At 37.4% G+C, this 21,088-nt stretch overlaps 1 protein-coding gene across 1 annotated transcript in view; it reads right to left on the minus strand.

Annotated features, from left to right (window-relative positions):
* The window catches only part of GULP1 (GULP PTB domain containing engulfment adaptor 1), a 194,821-nt gene that overhangs the window by 44,568 nt on the left and 129,165 nt on the right, over positions 1 to 21,088 (minus strand). The window contains exons 6-8 of the mRNA XM_042783623.1: positions 3,421 to 3,537; positions 3,144 to 3,167; positions 2,635 to 2,727 (exon numbers count right to left, since the gene is read on the minus strand). Of these exons, the coding sequence (XP_042639557.1) occupies positions 2,635 to 2,727; positions 3,144 to 3,167; positions 3,421 to 3,537 (234 nt within the window). The remainder of the gene's footprint in view (positions 1 to 2,634; positions 2,728 to 3,143; positions 3,168 to 3,420; positions 3,538 to 21,088) is intronic.

Raw genomic sequence — 21,088 nt, forward strand, 5'->3', positions numbered from 1 at the left:
GTTGATAAAAGTCTTCAATGTCCTCATCTTTGGCTTTGGTGATTGGTGCATAAATTTAAATAATAGTAGTATTAATGGGTCTTCCTTATAAGCATATGGATATTATCCTATCACTGACAGCACTGTACTTCAGGACAGATCTTGAAACAGTCTTTGTGATGATGAAGGCCACACCATTCCTCTTCAATTTGGCATTCCCAGCATAGTAGATCATATGGTTGTCTGATTCAAAATGGCCAAAACAAGTCCATTTCAGCTCACTAATGCCTAGGATCAATCTTTATGCATACCATTTCATTTTTGACAACTTCCAATTTTCCTAGATTAATACTTTGTACATTCCATGTTCCAATGATTAATGGATGTTTGTAGCTATTTGTCCTCAATTTGAGTTGGGCCACATTAGCAAATGGAGGTCTCAAAAGCTTTGAGTTTTCCATATAAGTAAGGCTGGTTTTACTCTGATGATGCAGCTCTTTCTCAGTCCTATTTTGAGAGCCTTCTAACCTAAGTGACTCATCCTCCTCCTCTCTATTGGACAATGTTTCCGGACTATTCATAAAGTTGCTCAGTAATGTATCAGACGTGTTTCTCTGCTATTCATAAGGTTTTCCCTGGCCAATTCTTTGAGCAGTGGATGGCCTCTTCCTTCTTCCTAATCTGTCTCAATTTGCAAGCCAGGCTGATACCTGTGCACCATGTGCGCCCTGCTGGGTTTGAAACACCGATAGCACTGCCTCAAGACTCACAGCAACACTTCACCACAGTAGGACAAACTGACAAACAAGTTTGTCTCCCTTAGCTGTTCGAAACCTCTCCAACCTTCCCTTACCTGGATCCCTACTGCTGCCTCCTTGCTCTGTCCTGGTCCCCTAGCTTTTTTCTGTCCTTTTCCCCACTTTCCTGCCTTGCTGCTTGGGCATGGCCTGGGTTCCCTCCCTTCACCTGGATCACTGCAGCTGACTCCTCAAAAACTTCTTTACCAGAAAAAAAAAAAAAAATGGTAAGAATCAAATAGTGATGGCAGTGAGAGAAAAACAGGAAAGAATATATAATACAGCCAGAGCCTAAAGAGGATGCTCCAGAATTTCTTTGGACGTAACACAGGTACCTCTTTCCTAATCTCTCTCAACTCAGCCAATTCAGCTCCACTGTTACAAAGCATATGCTAATCAGTATGGACAAAGAAGAGTGAGTTTAGAGGAAAAACATGTTTGACCTGTTTCCAGCACACACCAAGTTTGTTGAAACCCTGAATGCAACTTCTTATAGAAGCATTCTTCTTCACTGTGAGGAACTGGTAAAATATTTTAGTTTTGTTGTTGTTGTTATATGCCATTGAGTCGGACCCGACTCATAGCAACACCTCCTTGGGTTCCTAAGGCAGTATCACTATGGAAGTAGATTGCCTCATCTTCCTTCCTAGGAGTGGCTGGTGGGTTTGAACTGCCAGCCTTCTGGTTAGCAGTCAAGTGCCTTAGGCACTATGCTACCAGAGCTCCTATTTTAGTATTAGCTATCACTATATACATATGTATATATGTGTGTGTCTTAAAGAGTTTTCATTGAGTGAGCCAAGGTATTAAACCAAAATGGACTTGCAAATGATAATCTACAGCAAAATTTTTTCAAAAGTTTGCAAATATTAAAATTGTGTTTTAGTTCATAGTATCATGCCCATTTAAGTCATTGCCGTTGAGTCAACTGATTCACAGTGACTCTATGGGACAAAGCAGAACTGCCACATAGGGTTTTCAAGGCTGTAATCTTTAGGGAAGCAGACTACCACATCTTTCTCCTGTGGAGCAGACCTGGTGGGTTTGAACTGCTGACCTTTTGGTTAGCAGCCCAGTGCTTTAACAACTGCACCACCAGGACTCCTTAGTATTATGCCATAAGTTATGTATTACATATTTTTTAGTGTATGTTAAAACATACATGGAAAACATTAGTACAGATGATTCAAACAGAAAAATAACTCATAAATAAAGTTTGTCTATAAAAAATATTGTTTTAAATTGTACTCTCCCTTCAAAAAACAATAAAATAAAACCCGTTAAGCCAGAACCAAGTAATAATGGAATCATGAATGATATTAGGAAAAAGATTTTAAAACTATGATAAATCAGGATTAATTTAACTACAAATGTTTGAATGTTGTCTGCAGAGCCCACTACTTATTTTATTTTAATATCTGAAATATGAAATATAATTGCTACATTCTCAGTAGGAACACTTGCTATGTAATATAATAAACCAAATCTGATCTTGTTAACACACTGCTTTCTAAAGTGAAGTCCAGCACTCCAGGTATAGAGTGGGCATGAGCCATTCAATAAAACCTTAAAAAGTAATCAATAGGAATGAAAAAAAGACTATGCCAAAAACAAGAAAAAGCATATTAAAGCTTAAGACCAAACAGAATACTGAATTATTTTAAAAAACATAAGAGAAAGAGTTAAATGGAACCATAACTCTAGTGTGGACTATCTAGGTATTTCTCATTTTTTATTAATTTTGAATCTTGTTTACCAGCTTTCATCTTTATCAATGTTTTCTTTTAAATTATTGATTATTACTTGAAATATTCCAGAGCTAATAATCCAGAGATATTCACATATTCCATAAACTTACTGAAGATGTTGATACTTGGGTTATTCTTAACTGGTTTTCCAAATCTTGTACTTTGTTTTTGAGTTCCGTGTTTTCTGTTTCTAAGTCTTGGATCTAAAAATCAAATAATTATTAAATAACCTTCAGAAATAAATTCTTGCAAAATACGCAATATTTTCTACATTATTGTGCATTATTGACTACAATGTTGTCTATGTTAATAAATACAATTTCATATTATTTAAAATACTTATATACTTAGGAGGAAAGTTTTTTGATAAAACTTGGGAAATATCAGAGAATTCTAGGACATTGCAAAGATATATTAAATTAAAAATATATATTATGGGTGCAAATTTCAAGTTCTATGCCTCATCTCTGTGTTTTTGTGTTGTACAGTACCATCTATACCCCTAATCTTTTAGTACAACCGCAAGACAGTGAAACTTGCTTATGATGATTTTAAAGAGAGTGGAGAAAGGGTATAATTTAATTACAAAGGAATTTGATCTGCATGGGAAACCACTTACCCAGCATCTGCTGCTTCTGCTGCTCTGATCCCCATGAGAAGCATCAGGAAGTGAAGCAAAATCACATGAGAACACTAAGTTCTTGTGGGAATTGAATATAAAATGGTTAAAAACTGTGGAGGGGATCAGGAATGAAAAATTATAGGAACACAGTGACAGTGGTTCCAATCAGTGTGGAGGAAATTTAATGGCAGGTCTTCTAACACTGTTTGATGATATGCAAGTTTCCCTGTACTTACATCACATAAATATGAAATAACAACCGTAATTTACTCACTCTTTTCTGTAACCCTGCAATCTGTTTTCTTGTTTCAACATCTTTTCCTCCAGATTCTAGAAATTTCCTGTACGCCAGGTCGAATGCTTGACCGATTGTTAAAGTTATCTCTTCAGCCTTCATAAAATTCAAACAAAGATTTGCATTTTAGTAATAAGAAATCAGAGTGTTCTTTGAACCAAGAAAAATATTTACATGGGATGTTTAAGACATTCACATGGGATATTTCAAAGTACTTCAAGGGGGTAAGGGCTTGGGATAGAGATGCAGTAAATGAGCAAAGTAGGCTATGCTAACAATAATTCAAAGCCTTTGGGGTGTAGCCTAACCTGGCAGAGCATGGGGGAGAAAAAAAAAAAGTAAAGTAAATGAATAATTGCTGAACTTAGAAGTAAGAATTCTGTCCAATTTCTTATCTTTTATCATAATACTTTTCTTCCTAGTTTGTTTTCCTCTCTCAAGTACTTGGTGGGAGCTCTGGTAGCGTAGTGCCTAAAGCACTTGACTGCTAACCAGAAGGCTGGTGGTTCAAACCCACCAGCCACTCCTCGGAAGGAAGATGAGCTAATCTACTTTGGTAGTGATACTGCCTCGGAAACCCAAGGAGGAGTCACTATGAGTCGGGTCTGACTTAACGGCACATAACAACAACAACATTAAGTGAAAGCACAGTGCCAAGCTCAGTTTCTCTTTTGCTTTACTATTTATTTCCTCTTCCTATAGAGAAGGGTTTTTTAAACAGGCAGGTAATTTGAATGGGGCTGCCTGGGTGTTGTCAATGGAAAGTTTGAGGTATGCCTTTTTAAATGGAGCAACTGCTGCTCAGGTCTAGTTATTGTTGGCTTCTGGAAATGGGCAGTTCCAGCCTGGAGTTGTCAGGTCTTAAATATGTGAGATGAGGTCAGAAATCTGAATTTTAAATCACATTTTTCAGTTTTGAGTGATGGTAAATAGTTCATGTTTTTGGAGAACACATTGTTGAATGAATAAAATATATCTGTTGTTTGGATTTGGCTTGGTGAACTACAGCATGCCACACATAGCATAAATCCACTAGCTCATTCCCCATTTATATCTCAACTGATACCATAAAGTCTTATACGTAGTAAACACTAAACAAATATATTTTTAGTACATATTATAAAAAAAGTTTGGAATTATATTAATGGTTTAATGTATTACAAATATGACATATTTCATTATAATGGCTACAGATCACAGAAACACTACTAGTAATGTAATAAACACTAAAATATCATACTTTATTGCAAAACTAACACTTTGTGATAGGCTATGATCAATCTAATAAGGCTCAGACTATTTAAGTTTCTGACAGTCATATTTGTAACTAATATCTGCTCAAGGAGAGCTTTTAGCCATAAAGAACATTTATATTTAATGCAGTTAATGAAAAATATCCAGAATATGTGCATAAAGTTACATAGGAGGCTTTTTTTTCCCAAAAAAATTAGAAAAAGAGAAAACATGTTAAAATAAGAAAGACTAAATAAATGAAAATGCTAGATACTAAATTATGTGTGCTCACTTATTCAAACTAATGAAAATAAGTATATGAAGAGAAATATGCTATTGTTAGTGGAATATGTGTGAGATTTAAAAATAGTAGTCATGGTTATGTTAGGTTGTGAACTTATAATGATTTTTTGTTTCTAATTTCAAATTTTGTTTTAAAATATTAAATTTAAAGTGTTTGTTTTAAAATAAAATTATTTTTAATTATGCTTTTTCTACATTTATAATTATGGGTTCAAAGTACTCTTGGAATAATGTAATAGTTTACCTTAAATACTCAAGACACAAGACATACTATAGAGAATTGTTTAAATAATAACATTGTTGAAGCATGAATAACATTTGCTTCTATTATTATTTATAATAACTTAAATAATTCATATTCTCTTTTTATAACAAATCTATATTGAGCACTTAGCTATCTGCTAAACACTACTAAGGCACTTGACTGATAATCAGAAGGCTGGCAGTTTAAACCCACCAGCCACTCCTGGGAAGGAAGACGGGGCAATCTACTTCTGTAGTGCTATTGCCTCGGAAACCCAAGGAAGGGTTGCTATGAGTCAGGTGCAACTCAACGGCACATAACAACAACAACAAATACTCCACATACATTGATTCTCATAAGAACTGTCTGAGGTAGGGATTATCATTCTCATTATACAGATGATGAAGCTGAAATTTTGTAAGGTTATGTAATTTGCCTAAGGAGTCATATTTAATGATTGGCAATCCTTGGATTCTAATCCAGGTGTCTTGATTATATAAGCCTCATACTTTTTAATTTTGGTGAAATTTATATGCAATGAAATATATACATAATACATGTAAATCAGATGTTTTGACAAATGTATAAACCTATATAACTAGCATCTCATTAAATAGATAGAATATTTTTATCACCCCAGACAATTCTCTGATGCCCATATTGAGTCAAATCACATCTCTCAAGGGCAACAATTGTTCTAATTTCTATCACCATAGATTAGTTTTGTCTATACTTGATATGGAGCTCTTGTAGTGCAGTGGTTAAAGCATTTGACTGCCAACCAAAATATCGATGGTTCAAACCATCCAACTGCTCCATGGGAGAAAGATGAGACAGTCTGCTTCTGTAAAGATGTACAGGCTTGGAAACCCTATGGGGGTTGTTATGAGTCAGAATCAAGTTGACGGCCATGGATTTGGGCTTCATCCATGAGACAGACAGACAGATAGATAAATGGAATATAGAGTATGTACACTTTTGTTTCTAGCTTCTCTTGCTAATGTAATGTTTTTGAGTTTCACACATATTGTCCTATGCATCAACATTCCATTTTTATCTGATTATTATTCCATCTTATGAATATACCAAGATTTATTTCTCTACTTGCGTACTGATGGAAAGAGGAAAATATAAAAAGAGAAAAAAAAAAAAAGGAAAAAGAGAAAGACCCTCAACAAGAGGGACTGACACAGTGGCTGCAACAATGGTCTCAAACATAGCAACAATTGTGAGGATGGCTCAGAAGTGGGCAGTGTTTCACTGTGCTGTACATAGGGACATTATGAGATAAACTGATTCGGTAACACCTAAGAATGACAACAGCAGCAATGGTGGGTATTTGTGGTGTTTTCATTTTTTGGTTATTATGAATAAAACATCTACAAACATTATTGTAAAATCTTTTCATGTCCAACTGATTATTAATATCTGAAAGAATTTCTTTTCTTATTATGTTAATTTGTTGAACTACAGTCATTGATTTTCTTACGTTAAACCATCCTTGTATTCTGATAAATCTCACCCAGTCATGACATAATATCCATTTTACATATTTATATATGGCTGAATTCATTTGGGATTATTACACCATACATAAATGTTAAGAAACACTGGACTCTAATTTTCATTGTTTAAGGTCTTTGTCAGAATTTGTATCAGGGTAATGCTGGCTTCATAGTGTGGTTTGGAAAGAGTTCCTTTGTGCTCTAAATTATGAAAGCATCTGTGATTGGTATTATTTCTTTTATAAATGTTTTATAGAACTTACCACTAAATCTGGGCCTGATGTCTGACAAAAAGTTTTTCAAAAGATCTCATTTGTTTGTGTATGCACTCATACTTATGTATGTATATTCAGATTTTCTATTTCATTGTCAGTATTGGTAAATTGAGTTTTTCATAATACTCATCAATTCTACCTTATTTTTGAAATTATTGGCATAATAGGTATGAAATATTCATTGGTGTATCCTTTTAAAGACTGTAGGGTCTATAGTTTAATTCAATCTTTTATTTCTGGTATTGTTATTTAGTGCTTTCTATTGTTTTTGCCCTTGATGTGTCTTCTTAGAAAATTATCAAATTTGTTATTTTTAGTAAAGAATCAGTTTTTGGCTTTGTTAATATTCTTTCTCTTTTCCAATGTCATTGATTTCTACTATTTGTTATTTTTTTACCTTCTACCTTAGTTTTGGAGCCCTGGTGACACAGGGGTTAAAGTACTCAGCTGCTAACCCAAAGGTCAGCAGTTCAAACACAACAGCTGCTCCACAGGAGAAAGATGTGGCTGCCTGCTCCTGTAGAGATCACAGCCTTGGAAACCCTATGGGGAAGCTGGGCAGTTGTACTCTGTCCTATAGGGTCACTATGACTTGGAATCAACTTGATGACACTGGGTTTGAGTTTTTACTCTGGTTTTAATTTATTCTTATTCTAACTTCTTAAGGTTGAGACTAAAATAATTCTCATATGTTAATTTTATGATACAATACATCATGCTAATATCATGAGAAGGAGGCTGAAACTTTGGTGGTTTGAACTCTGTGGGAGAAATATCTGGTGATCTGGTTCTATAAAGATTACAGCCAAGAAAACCATATGGTCAGTTCTAGTCTGTCACATGGGGTCACTAAGTCAGAATCAACTCAACGGTACACAACCACAATAACAATAATATCATGATACACGTTTTGCTATAAAAAATTGTTGTTGTTATTTGCCATCGAGTCGAACCCAACTCATAGCAACCCTTGCTTGGGCTTCCGAGGCGGTATCACTACGGAAGTAGATTGCCCAACCTTCCTTCCGAGTTAGTTCTGTTTTAAATGATGGAAGGAAACAAAAGAGTCTTTTAAATTTGTATTCCCCTCCTCAGAAGGAAGGTTGGGCACTCTACTTCCATAGCCATACCGCCTCAGAAACCCAAGGAAGGGTTGCTATCAGTCGGGTCTAACTTGAGGTCACATAATAACAGCAACAACAATGGTTACTTAGACTTGACGGCAGTGAGTTTTTTTTTCTTTGTTTTAGTTCTTAATGGTTACTTATGTTGAACATCTGTTTATGTGCTTATTTACCATCTAAATATCCTCTTCAAAATATGCTTCTTCATGTCTTTGCCTCATTTTCTAATTTGATAGTTTGTGTTGCTTTACTATTGAGTTTTGAGATTTCTTTATATTTTGTAGATGTTCGACGGCAAACAACAACAACAACAACAACAACAGTCCTTTGTTGGATATATAGTTTACAAATACTTTCTCCCAGCCATAGCAGTATTTTTCATCCCCTTAACAAGTCTTTCAAGGAGCAAAATCTTTCTTTTTGAAGAAGTTCAATTTACCATTTTTCCATTATGGATCCTGCTTCAGTTGTTAAGTCAAGGAACTCTTTGCCTAGTTCTGCAACCTGAAGATTCTCCCTGTATTTTTCCACAAAATTTTATATTTACATATTTTACATTTAAGTCTATGATTTATTTTGAATTAATTTTTGTATGAAATGTAAGGTTTACGTGAAGGTGTATTTTATTTGCCTATGGAGGCTCAACTGTACCAGTAAAATTTCTTGAAAAGGCTATCATTTCTCTATTTTGTTGCTTATACAGGGAGAATAACCATCACAACCTCACTCAAAGGGGTTGGACAATCACCCACACAAGGTACAAAGCCATTCATAGTCTGTGAAATTTTGGGTCACATTTACAACTCAGGCTACACATTGGTAAACAAGGCCCAGGATCTGGTAGGAATGCTTAGTTGGATTCTGGCACCAACACATTCCCCTCTTCCATTACTTGCTGGCCCCTATTTATTGAATCACCTGTAAAACCTTCACTTTTCAGTGAGGACCTAAACAAAGACACTTGCTGTTGTTGTTATGTGCTGTTGAGTCGACCAGACTCAGAGCGACCCCTCCTTGGGTTTCCGAGGCGAGGCGGTATCACTATGGAAGTAGATTGCCTCATCTTACAATTTAAAAGAGGCTATCACAATGGCTTTCCTATCAGTGCTCTGAGGGCAAGATTTGTTGCTAGAAGTTTTTTTTTTTGTTGTTGTTATTTGCCGTCGAGTCAGCCCCGACTCATAGCCACCTCTAAATTTGCCTGGTAGAGTCTTTGAACCAAATGAACAGAGAGATGCCTGCCTATGGGCTTCTGATGCAAATGTTTCCAGTCAGCCCAAAGAATTTTTCTCACTAGAGAGAAAACTCCTGGAGTCATTCTGGGCCCTCATTGAAACTTAAGCCCTTACTGCGATAGACCAAATTATCCTCTAAACCAGGTTTCTAACCAGGCCTTGGGAAATGGAAAAAAAAAAAAATAAAAAAGATCTCATTAAGGTAGGAACTCTTAATAAAATGGAAATTGTATTTATAGGATTGAGTATACATTACCAGAGTATCACAGCTCCATGAGGAAAGAGCCTCATGCCCTACTTGCTGAGCTTAACTTACCAACACCCCCTGAAATCCTCCCACCCCTTATATAATGGAGACAGGAGGGAAACTGGCTATCACTTGCAAAACATGAAAAATAATGTTATTTCTTTATTGATGGGGCAAGCACAGAAAATAAGGCAGCCATATAATGGAAAACCCTTTCAAATACTCCAGTGTCCACACAGGCATAGAGCAAAGTGCTCTGAGGACTGAATTGCATGCAACTCCTAATAATAGAGTATGTCCTTGAAAAACATTTTCCTATCTTTACCAATTCTTGGTCAGTGGCTAAATGGCTACTTGGTTAGGACTCTGGAAAAACTAAGGCTGGAAAATATAAAGCTAGAACATTTGGAGTGAAAAAATGTGGGAAAAAGTTGCTGACCTGGCCCTAATCCCTGCTTCCTGGTACACCACACCTTGGCATCCACTATACAAGACACAGAGGAACCACGACACAATGCCAAAGCCCATGAACTAAGTAAACCACCAAAGCCTCCTGCAAGAGAGGATGTCCTCAGAGCTATGGAACAAACCACCCTACCTCTTCACAGAGGAAAATGGCCAGACATAAATCTAAATAGACCTCATAGGGCCTCTTTTTGCCATGGTAAGAGCCATTAAAAATGCCTTAATAATGTAAATACCGACACTGACCTTCTCTGGGCTTATTCATGCAAGACACCAACCTCTTTAACTAAACAACTTTTACAACCCTTGTTGAGGGAGTTCTACAAGTTATACAATTAGATCAGGCTTCCCCCTTCACCATAACAAAGACATAGCAATAGACGTTATAAAACAATATTGTTTGGGTATTTCACCTACCCTATGGTCTTGTGGCATAGTGCCTAAGGCATTTGACTGCTAACCAGAAGACTGGTGGTTCAAATCCACCAGCCACTCCTCAGAAGGAAGGTTGGGCAATCTATTTCTGTAGTGATACTGCCTTGGAAACCCACGGAGAGGTTGCTGTGAGTTGGATCTGACTCAATGGCAGTGTTTTTTTTTTTTTTTTTATTGTCCTATAGCAGCCAGTGTCATCAAACTCCTTAGTGAGATTTCAAAATAGTGATTACCGAAGACATATGGAAGGCAATGCCCTCCAGACGGACACAAGTATTCTCAATAGTCCTAATTATTCTAAACTTACTCCCTAATGGCATAACCAAGTGATATTTAAATCTGTTGCAAAATAAGTGGTCATCAATAGAAACTCATTGACCACTGTTAGTGTACACCTCAATGCCCAACATAACATAATCATTTATTTTTATGGATATGGGAGCTCTAGCATTGGAGCTCTGGTAGCATAGTGCCTAAGGCAGTTGACTGCTAACCAGAAGGCTAGCGGTTCAAACCCACCAGCCACTCCTCGGAAGGAAGATGGGGCAATCTATTTCCGTAGTGATACTGCCTTGGAAACCCATGGAGGGGTCGCTATGAGTCGGGTCTGACTCAACAGCACATAACAACAACAACAACAGCATTGCCTCCATGGCAGAGGAAAATCCACCAGGTACTTTCACATTTCCTTTCCTCTTATAGAAAATCCAGAGCCTAACCATTTCTCCTTTGATGTCAATAAGGACCTGTTGTAGACTACTGACTTGGGGACCATCCTCAGTCTATATCCCTCATCATCAAGGACAAGCCAGGCAAAAACCCACTACCATCTAGAGAAAAAGACTCCTTCACTTACCACTTACTTGCTTTACCCCTTTAAAGATGCTATGGGACAAAGCAGCACCTAGGTTTGAAACTATGGAGATGGAATCAATTGCTCTTGGACTAGGAAACACCATTTGGGCAACACACAGCGGCAGTCAGAGCCCCTCCTGCTGCTGGTCCCTGATGACCTCCAACTTTAACTGCTGTTCCTGGGTGACACGAATAGTTAGGCACTCAACTACTAACTAGAAGGCTGGCAGTGTGAAGTCCCTCAAGAGGTACCTCAGAAGAAAGACCTGAATATTTGCCTCCAAAAGGTCATAGGTTTAAAAACTCTAAAAAAGCCTAGTTCTACTCTTCAACATATAGGGTCACCATGAGTCAGAATCAACTTGATGGCAACTGTTTTGTTTTCGTATTTGTAATTTGTTGTAGTACTTCTCCCGTAAGAGCTCTGGTGATGTAGTGCCTAAGGCATTTGACAGCTAATCGGAAGGCTGGAGGTTCAAACCCACCAGCCACTCCTCGGAAGGAAGGTTGGACCATCTATTTCCGTAGTGATACCATTTTGGAAACTCAAGGAGGGGTCACTATGAGTCAGATCCAACTCTACAGCAATGAGGGTTTTTTTTTTTTTTTTTTCTTCTCCCATACGTGTGGAGGCCTTCAGTGTTGTCTATGTATACATTGGTGCATTACTCTGGCTCTGGTAATCTAAACCTTGTTATTAACCAGGTATGCTGCAAACACAATGCCACATGAAACTTACAGAGAGAAACACAGCAGAAGAGAGATTGAGGGCAATGAGAACCATGCTGTTGGTTATTCAGCTGGTCAACTATGTTAATACTATCAACCTTAAAACTATGTTTAACATTTCTCACTCCCTATGTACATCACTTCCAGTTAAGCCAGTCTCTGTAATACTGCTTGTGACTCTAAATGCTATGGGCTAACTTTTTTACCTCATGTTAGATGAAACTACTATTTGTTAATGCCATACAACAAATAGCCCAATGGGATGCCATAAATTGAGTCTCATGTTAAAAATTGCCTCCAAATGTTGTTGTTGTTATTTGCCATCATGTTATGTACCCAATATTATAACAAGGACACTCTAATTGGTACAGTCAAATCTAAAACACTCTAATCCAAAGCCCATACTAACAGAACTTATATGATTATAGGACTAAAATATTGACCTCTGCTAGCCCATGGAATAATAAACATAAACACTGCCAAAAATGTACATTTTTTACAACTATTGGCCTCTTTTCTTATGGATTATAGTGAACTCTCTCCTATTCCAGAAGAACCCTCAATTATTGAGGCAGAAAAGAAAAGTGCACTAACCAAGTGACAAAGGGAATAGGGCCAAGGACTTCTTCCCAGGCTCTAATCAATATATATAAGGAAAGCAATATATACTGTAATATTACCTAGGCCAAGAAGTTTTTCAGAGTCAAGGAATTTTCCCAAACCTAACCTTCTCACAATAAAAACTGAAGTTTTATACAGTACTCAAAGTAAATGTGTTCTATAGCAATTTTAATGCTGGCTATGCCTACAGTAAACAATCACAGCTCTTTGTATTCACAAAGACAATTCTCACAAAAACATATTTAACACCATGGAGAAATCTAACCACTCTCTGCATAGGAGTTTCTCCACCTAAATGGGTAACTACTTGTTTACAGTTATTATCAAATGTGTGGGCTTACAAAAACCATCATTAATAAGGACTTGGAAAATATGTGAGCGAGATTGACCCCTGACAATGATTATTTGTGGAGTAATTTGATAAATCCTCAAGAATCAGTTTCATCAGATATAGGAAAAAAAAAAAAAAAACCCAAAGAAAGTTACCCAGAGAGGAAATTAATTTCTTTGTCCCACTTCCACTTCACAAGGGGCCACCTTCATGAATACAAAGCATAAAAATGGCTGCTCCAGCAAAGTTTCTCCTAGAACAGAAATGATGGAGTAGATTGTTCCCTATCAAAAGATACCAATGTCACAATGAATGGGGAAAAATGGGCCAAATGTACAATGTAATTGTTTTCGATTTATGAAATAACTTGGCCCATCGGTGAGGATCCTACATACAAGTGTCCTATAGTTCAGGATCTAATTTGGTGCACAGCTAAACTAACAGTTATCATCAAACCTGTGAGATAAACTACAAAATCTATCCTACACTTACAGAAACATAGATACTACTTATTATTGGCTATTGGGAACTCAATCACAAGTCCATGACAATCCAAATAAGAAGGGACATACAATTGTACATGAAACCAAACCCACATACAGCCATAGGCACTGCAGTAGATGAGACAGCAAATCTAACTTCATGCTGGACTTGCTTGTGCCTACCTGGTCCTAGTACACATAAGTTAATACTTCTCCCCTGGTGAAGGCGGACCCAAAAAACTCACTTATCCTCCCAGCCATCGATATCCAATAAAAATATCCAAATGTTAATCTCACAAGCATGTGGGCAATGATGGGCTGAGCCCATAGCCAAGTTAGTTGACCCTAGTGTCAAATACAAGGTGGATAACAGGTAAACTCTTGTTTGACTATAACATTAGATGAAGCCACACAACTAATTTTTGTAGCGACACAGACAATATAGCACAGAGGAGCCTGGTCGGCCTGTAAGGAAAGCAAATAACTTCTTCCATTTGCATTTGAGTTTGGTTCAAAACTCCAATAGACACAATCCTCCAAGCACTTGGCCCCACAAACGAGGCTAGGTGCAACTCTCCATTGCCACAAGCTTTCCCAATAGTTTCCCTGGTAATGATCGCCTTAAGATCACTAATTTTGGGGCAGTAGGAATATCCCAAGGAGCTCTGGTAGCATAGTGGCTAAAGCACTTGACTGCTAACCAGAAGGCTGGCGGTTCAAACCCACCAGCCGCTCCTCGGAAGGAAGGTTGGGCAATCCTACTTCCATAGTGATACTGCCTCAGAAACCCAAGGAGGGGTCGCTATGAATCGGGGCCGACTCAACGGCACATAACAACAACAAAAACAGGAATATCCCATGTGTGGAATAGCACACAATTAAAAGAAATACAGCCATGTCAAAGGAATTATGAATACAAAATAAGCAAATACCCAAGGACTGGAATTCTTGGCTGAATCTTATCATACATCATTGTTGATATTAGCTACTGTCCAGTTGGTTGTGATTCATAGTGACCCTATGTAGAGCAAAAGACTTCCTGGTCCTGTGTCATCCTCACTACTGTTGCCATGTTTGAGCCTAGTGTTGCAGCCACTATGTCTATCCATCTCGTTGAGGGTCTTCCTCTTTTTCACTGACACTCAACTTTACCAAGCACGATATCCTTCTTCAAAGAATGGCCCCACTTGATAGCATGTCCAAAGTATGTCCAAGTCTTGCCATCTTCACATCTAAGGAACATTCTGGCTGTACTTCCTCAAAGACAAATTTGTTCATTCTTCTGGTATATTCAATATTCTTTGCCAACACCATAATTCAAATGAATCATTTCTTCTGCGGTCTTCCTTACTCAATATCCACATATATTTGAGGCTATTAGAAGTACCATGGGTTGGGTCAGGTAGACCTTAGTCCTCAAAGTGACATCTTTGCTCTTTAACACTTCAGAGAGGTCTTTTGTATCAAATTTTCCCAGTGCAATCCATCATTTGATTTCTTGACTGCTATTTCCATGGATGCTGATTGTAGATACAAGTAGAATGAAATCCTTGACACCTTCAATCTTTTCACATTTATCATAATGTTGCTTGTGTGAAGGTGTCTGTTTGCTTTATGTTGAGGGGTAATCCATATTGAAGGCTGTGGTCTTTGATCTTTATCAGTAAGTGCTTCAAGTCCTCTTCCTTTCCATCAAAGAAGGTTGTGTCATCTGCATACCACAGGATATTAATGAGTTTTCTTCAATCCTGATGTCACCTTCTTCTTCATATAATCCAGGTTCTCTGATTATTTGCTCAGCATACAGATTGAATAAGCATGGTGAAAGGTTACAACTGTGATACACACTTTTTCTGATCTTAAACCAAGTGGTATCCCCTTGTTCTGTTTGAGCAACTGCCTCTTGGTCTATGTACAGGTTTCTCATGAGCATAATTAAGTGTTCTAGAAATCCCATTCTTCACATTATTCAAAATAATGATCCACACAGTTGAATGCCTGTAAATAGTCAATAACAGAGGTAAACGTCTTTCCAATATTCTCTAATTTCAGCCAAAATCCATCTGGGATCAGCAATAATATCCATCATTCCATGTCCTCTTCTGAATCTAGCTAGTCTGGCAAGTTCCTTATCAATGTCCTGATGCAATCATTTTTACATTATCTTCTGCAGAATTTTACTTACATTTGATGTTAATGATATTGTTTCATAATTTCTGCATTCTGTCCGATCATCTATCTTTGGAATAGGCACAAATATGGATCTCTTCCAGTTGGTTGACCTGGTAGCTGTCTTCCAAATTTCTTGGCATAGACAAGTGAGCACTCTTCCAGCATTTCATCTATCTGTTGAAACATCTCAACTGGTATTCTGTCAGTTCCTGGAGCCCTGTTTTTCACCAGTAATTTCAGTGCAGTTTGAACTTCTGACTTCAATAGCATCAGTTCTTGATCATATACTATCTCCTGAAATGGTTGAATGTTGACCAGTTCTTTTTAGTACAGTGACTCTGTGTATTCCTTCCATCTTCTTTGGATCCTTCCTGTATAGTTCAATATCTTGCCCTTAGAATACTTCAGTATTGCAACTTGAGGCTTGAACTTTTTTCTTTATTTCTTTCAGCTTGAGAAATGCCAAGTGTGTTCTTCTCTTTTAATTTTCTCACTCCGGGGCTCTGCATATTTCATTATAATATTCACTTTGTCTTCTTGAGTCATTCTTTGAAATATTTTGTTCACCTCTTTTACATCATTATTTCTTCCATTTGCTTCAGCTACTCTCCATTCAGGGGGCTCTGGTAGCGTAGTGCCTAAGGCACTTGACTGCTAACCAGAAGGCTGGTGGTTCAAACCCACCAGCCACTCCTCAGAGGAAGATGGGGCAATCTACTTCCGTAGTGATACTTCCTCAGAAACCCAAGGAGGGGTCGCTATGAGTTGGGGCCAACTCGACAGCACATAACAACAACAATAAGGACTATCCATTCAAGAGCAATTTTTAGAGTCCCTTCTGATATCCATTTTGATCATATCTGTCTTTTCAATACCCTTTTGCTTTCTCTATATATGATGTCCTTGATGTCTTCCCACAACTTGTCTGGTTTTTGGTCACTGGTATTCAATGTGTCAAATCTATTCTTGAGACAGTCTCTAAATTCAAGTGTAATTTACTCAAGGTTATACTTTGGCTGTCATGGACTGGATTAATTTTCTTCAACTTCAATTTAAACTTACCTGTGAGAAACTGATGGTCTGTTCCACAGGCCATCCCTAGCCTTATTCTGACTGATGTTATTGAGTTTCTCCATTGTCTCTTCTCACAGATGGAGTCAACTTGATCCCTGTGTATTCCACCTGGCAAGGTTCACATGTATTGTCACCATTTATTTTGTTGAAGAAAGGTGTTCACAATGAATAGTGTTTTGGTTACCTACAGCTGCTCTGACAGGAATATACCACAAATGGGATGGCTTGAAGAAATAGGAGTTTATTCTCTTACAGTTGGAGGCTCTAAGTCCGAGTTCAATGTGCCAGGCTCTAGGTGCTGGATGAAAGTCCCTCAACCTTGGGCTTCAGCTCTGCCTCCTGCTCCTGGCCCACTGGAGCTAGAGGCTTTTCTCCACTCAGACAGCTGCTGGCTGCTGAGACTGACAAGCCCAAGGTTGACAAATAAAAGGGCACAGTGCCAATGTTACCAAACCATATGGCAGGCCATTAATTCAAGTCCATTGAAAGATTCAAAGTCAGCAGAGTATGGCAGGCTGCTGAACAATGACATGGCTACATGCAGGGTTCAAGTGTGCCATAAGCTAGAGACCATTCCCAAAGCTGTTTCTTATATATGGGAAGCAGACCATAGACCCAAAGCAGCTACTCAGCTGCTCACAGTAGAGTTCACCATGGAGTTGATTACCAGTCTCATCATGGGAAGTACTACATCCAGCTGTCCAGCCACTCAACCAGGCCCAGCCAAGTTGACACACAAACTGAACTACCACAAATAGTCTTTGGTCTTACAAAAATCTATCATGAGATCTCTAGAGTCATTTCTGTCAACAAGGTCATATTTTTCAAACACCAATGATTCTTCTTTTTTTCCAACTTCACATTCCGATCACCAGTCATTATCAACACATCATGATTTCATCTTTGGTCAATTTCAGACTTCAGAAGTTCAATTTATTTATCTTTGGCTTTAGTGGTTGGTGCATAAATTTGAATAATAATCTTATTAACAGGTCTTCCTTATAGTATGTGTATTATCCTATCACTGACATGGTTGTACTTCAAGATAGATCGTGAAATGTTCTTTTTGACAATTAATATGATGCCATTCCTCTTCAGTTTGTCATTCCTGGCATAATAGACCATATGATCATCTGATTCAAAATGGCCGGTACCCGTCCATTTCAGCTCACTAATGCCTAAGATATCGATTGATCTTTATGCATTACATTTCATTTATGATGACTTGCAATTTTCCTAGATTCCTACTTTTACATTCCACATTCTAACCATTAATGGGTATTTGCAGCTGATTTTTTCCCATTTTAAATCTTGTCACACCAGCAAATGAAGATGCTGAAAGCTTTTCTCCGTCCACATATTTAAAGTCAACTCCACTTTGAAGAGGCAGTCCATTGTCAGTCATATTTTGAGTGCCTTCCAACCTGAGGGGTTCATCCTTCTTTCTTGACAGTCTTAGTCTGGAAACTTCCTAAAAACTGTTCAACACGTATGATGCTTCTGGTATGTGAAATACCAGTGGCACAGGTTCCAGCATCACAGCAACACGCAAGCCATGACAGTATGACAAAGTGACAGAGAGTGGTGGATCATATTTTAGGATCCATTATGTTAGATAACTTTATAGTCTTAGATTACTTTTTGGCTGCTGAAGGCGGGGTTTGTGCACTTGCTAACACATTTTGTTGCATGTGGGTAGGTAACACTGACCAACCATTACAGATAGCCAGGGATATGTACTTGTTGTTGTGTTACAAATTGCTGTGAAATCAGCTTCAACTCATGGTGACCTTGTGTATAACAGAACAAAACATTGTCTCGTTCCTGCACCATCCTCACAATCTTTGGTGTGTTTGAGGCCAATGTTGCTATTGTGTTAATCTAATTCACAGAGTGTTTTCCTCCTTTCTACTGACTCTCTACTTGACCAGACTTGATTTTCTTTTTTAATGATTGGTTTTAATTGATGGTGTGTCCAAAGTAATTGACATGAACTCCCAACATTCCAGTTTCCAAGGAGAATTCTGGCTGTACTTCCTCCAAAATTCATTTGTTCCAGCATTCTGTGTCATATTCAATACTCTTCACCAAAACCACAAGTCAAATGTGTCAAATGTCCTTTGATCTTTCTTTTCATTGTCCAGCTTTCATATGCCTAAGAGGTGATTGATAATACCATGGCTTATGTCAGGCACATCTTAGTTATCAAAGTGACATCTTTGCTTTTTATGGTTTTAAACAGGTCTTTTACCACAGATTTAGCCAATGAAATACATTATTTGATTTCTTGGTTACTACTTCCTTGGAGTTGATTATTGATCCAAGTGGAATGAAATCTTTGACAACTTCAATTTCTTTACTGTTTATCATCATTATGTTTACTCACCCAGTTGTTAGAATTTTCATTTTCTTCACATTCAGGTGTAATCCACAGTGAAGGCTTAGGGAATTCATACCTTTATCAATAACTACTTCAAGTTATCTTCATTTTTGGAAGCAAGGTTGTATCATCTGTGAACTACAGGTGTTAATGAGTATACCTTCAATCCTGACACGGCCTACTCCTTCATATAGTCCAGATTATTTGTTCAGCATACAGATTGAATAAGTAAGGTGAAAGGATGCAACCCTGCTACACACCTTTTCTGACTTCAAACTATTCAGTATCTGCTTGTTCTGTTGAAATGACTGCCTTTTGATCCATGTACAGGTTCCACCTAAGCACGATTCTGGAATGTACTAAAGATTCCATATTATTACTCTATTAACAAAACAGGTTGAACAAATCAATGTTTCCTCTTTTTTTTCTGAACAATTTTCTGGGTTTCTTTCTCTAACTGCATAGACTGGCTCTGAACAGGCTTTGAAATCCTAGTTTGAAACCTTATAGGATTCTTGTTTTTTTCAGATTCATGTAATAAATGTGGATGGGGGTTAAATAAAGAAAGATAAAACAAGTGACAGAAATCTATAGGAAGCTAACATTAATAATGAACTCTGGTTATGAACATTTTAAAGAACCTCAAGGAAGTCTATTTCGATGTGTAAGGCAAGAAAGATGGAAAAAACTGAGTTTACTGCAAGTTTAAAAGTTTATTTTATCTTACATAAAAAAGATATTCAACAAATAACAATTTTAATGTTCTCAAAGAGAATTTTTTTTCAAACAATCATGATTAAGAAAGACTTGAAGTGTATAAAGGTGATGCATTCAATAGGGTAAATTTCAAAATCTACTTGAGATTCATATACAATGTCTTATTGTGCACCAAAATGTTCTTATATGAATGACTAGAATTCTTTGATGAGTGGTTTGATAATTTTCATCAAATTCTCAGTATATGACTCCGAGCTTAACAACTAACATTAATTTTCTTTTTGTAGACTATTATAGTTTAAAAGATAGGATTAATGGTTCAGTGGTAGAATTATCACTTTCCATGTGAGAGATCTATGTTCTACTCCCAGCAAACGCACCTCAGACACAACACCACCTGCCTGTCAGTGGGGACATATGTGATGCTGCAATGCTAAACAGGTTTCAAGGCGGCTTCCAGGTGAGATAGACTAGGGAGAAAAGTCTGGTGATCTACACCAAAATCCAGCCAATGAAAACTCTAAAAATCACAATGTTCAATCTGAACTGATCCCGGGATGATGCAGCATTATGTTCACTGTGCAAGGAAAGTGCTATGATTTGGGGGTCATCTTGATGGCAGCTAATGACAACAATAATAACAACCCAGTGTAAAAGATACAGATATGACTTGCTCTACTTTCTGTAAATTATTCTACATGTCAATCTTTTCCTTCAGAAAAGAAATTATTGAGCATCTAATATCCACCCAGTGTAGGAGTTATATGCACATATGAAAAGGTCATTGTCCTCAAGGTTCTCACATACTAAAACTCGAGAAATAAATCATGTTGTTGTTAGTTGCCATTAAGTCAGTTCTAACTCACGGAGACCCCATCTGTGCAGAGTAGAGCTATTTCATAGGGTTTCCAAGGATACGACTTTTTGGAAACAGATCACCAGGGCTGTCTTCTGAGGCACCTCTGAGGGGATCAAACCACCAATCTTTAGTCTGATAGTTGAGCACTGAACCATTTGTGCCACCCAAGATAGTCCTCTGCTATTTCTGGCAGCAAGAAAAAATAGCAAATAAATGAATTAAGTTCTATTCCCACACTAAGCCAATAATGTTGTTGAGAATAGATGTCTTTTTCTTTTTTTTAAATTAGGATTTGGGTGAAGATTTACAGAGTAAATTCACTTTTCATACAGCAGTTCACATATACTTTGTCTCATGTCAT

This window comes from Orycteropus afer, unplaced genomic scaffold (genome assembly GCF_000298275.1).
Source record: "Orycteropus afer afer isolate SDZICR_OR568_19922 unplaced genomic scaffold, OryAfe1.0 scaffold00001, whole genome shotgun sequence".
Lineage (NCBI taxonomy): Eukaryota > Metazoa > Chordata > Mammalia > Tubulidentata > Orycteropodidae > Orycteropus > Orycteropus afer.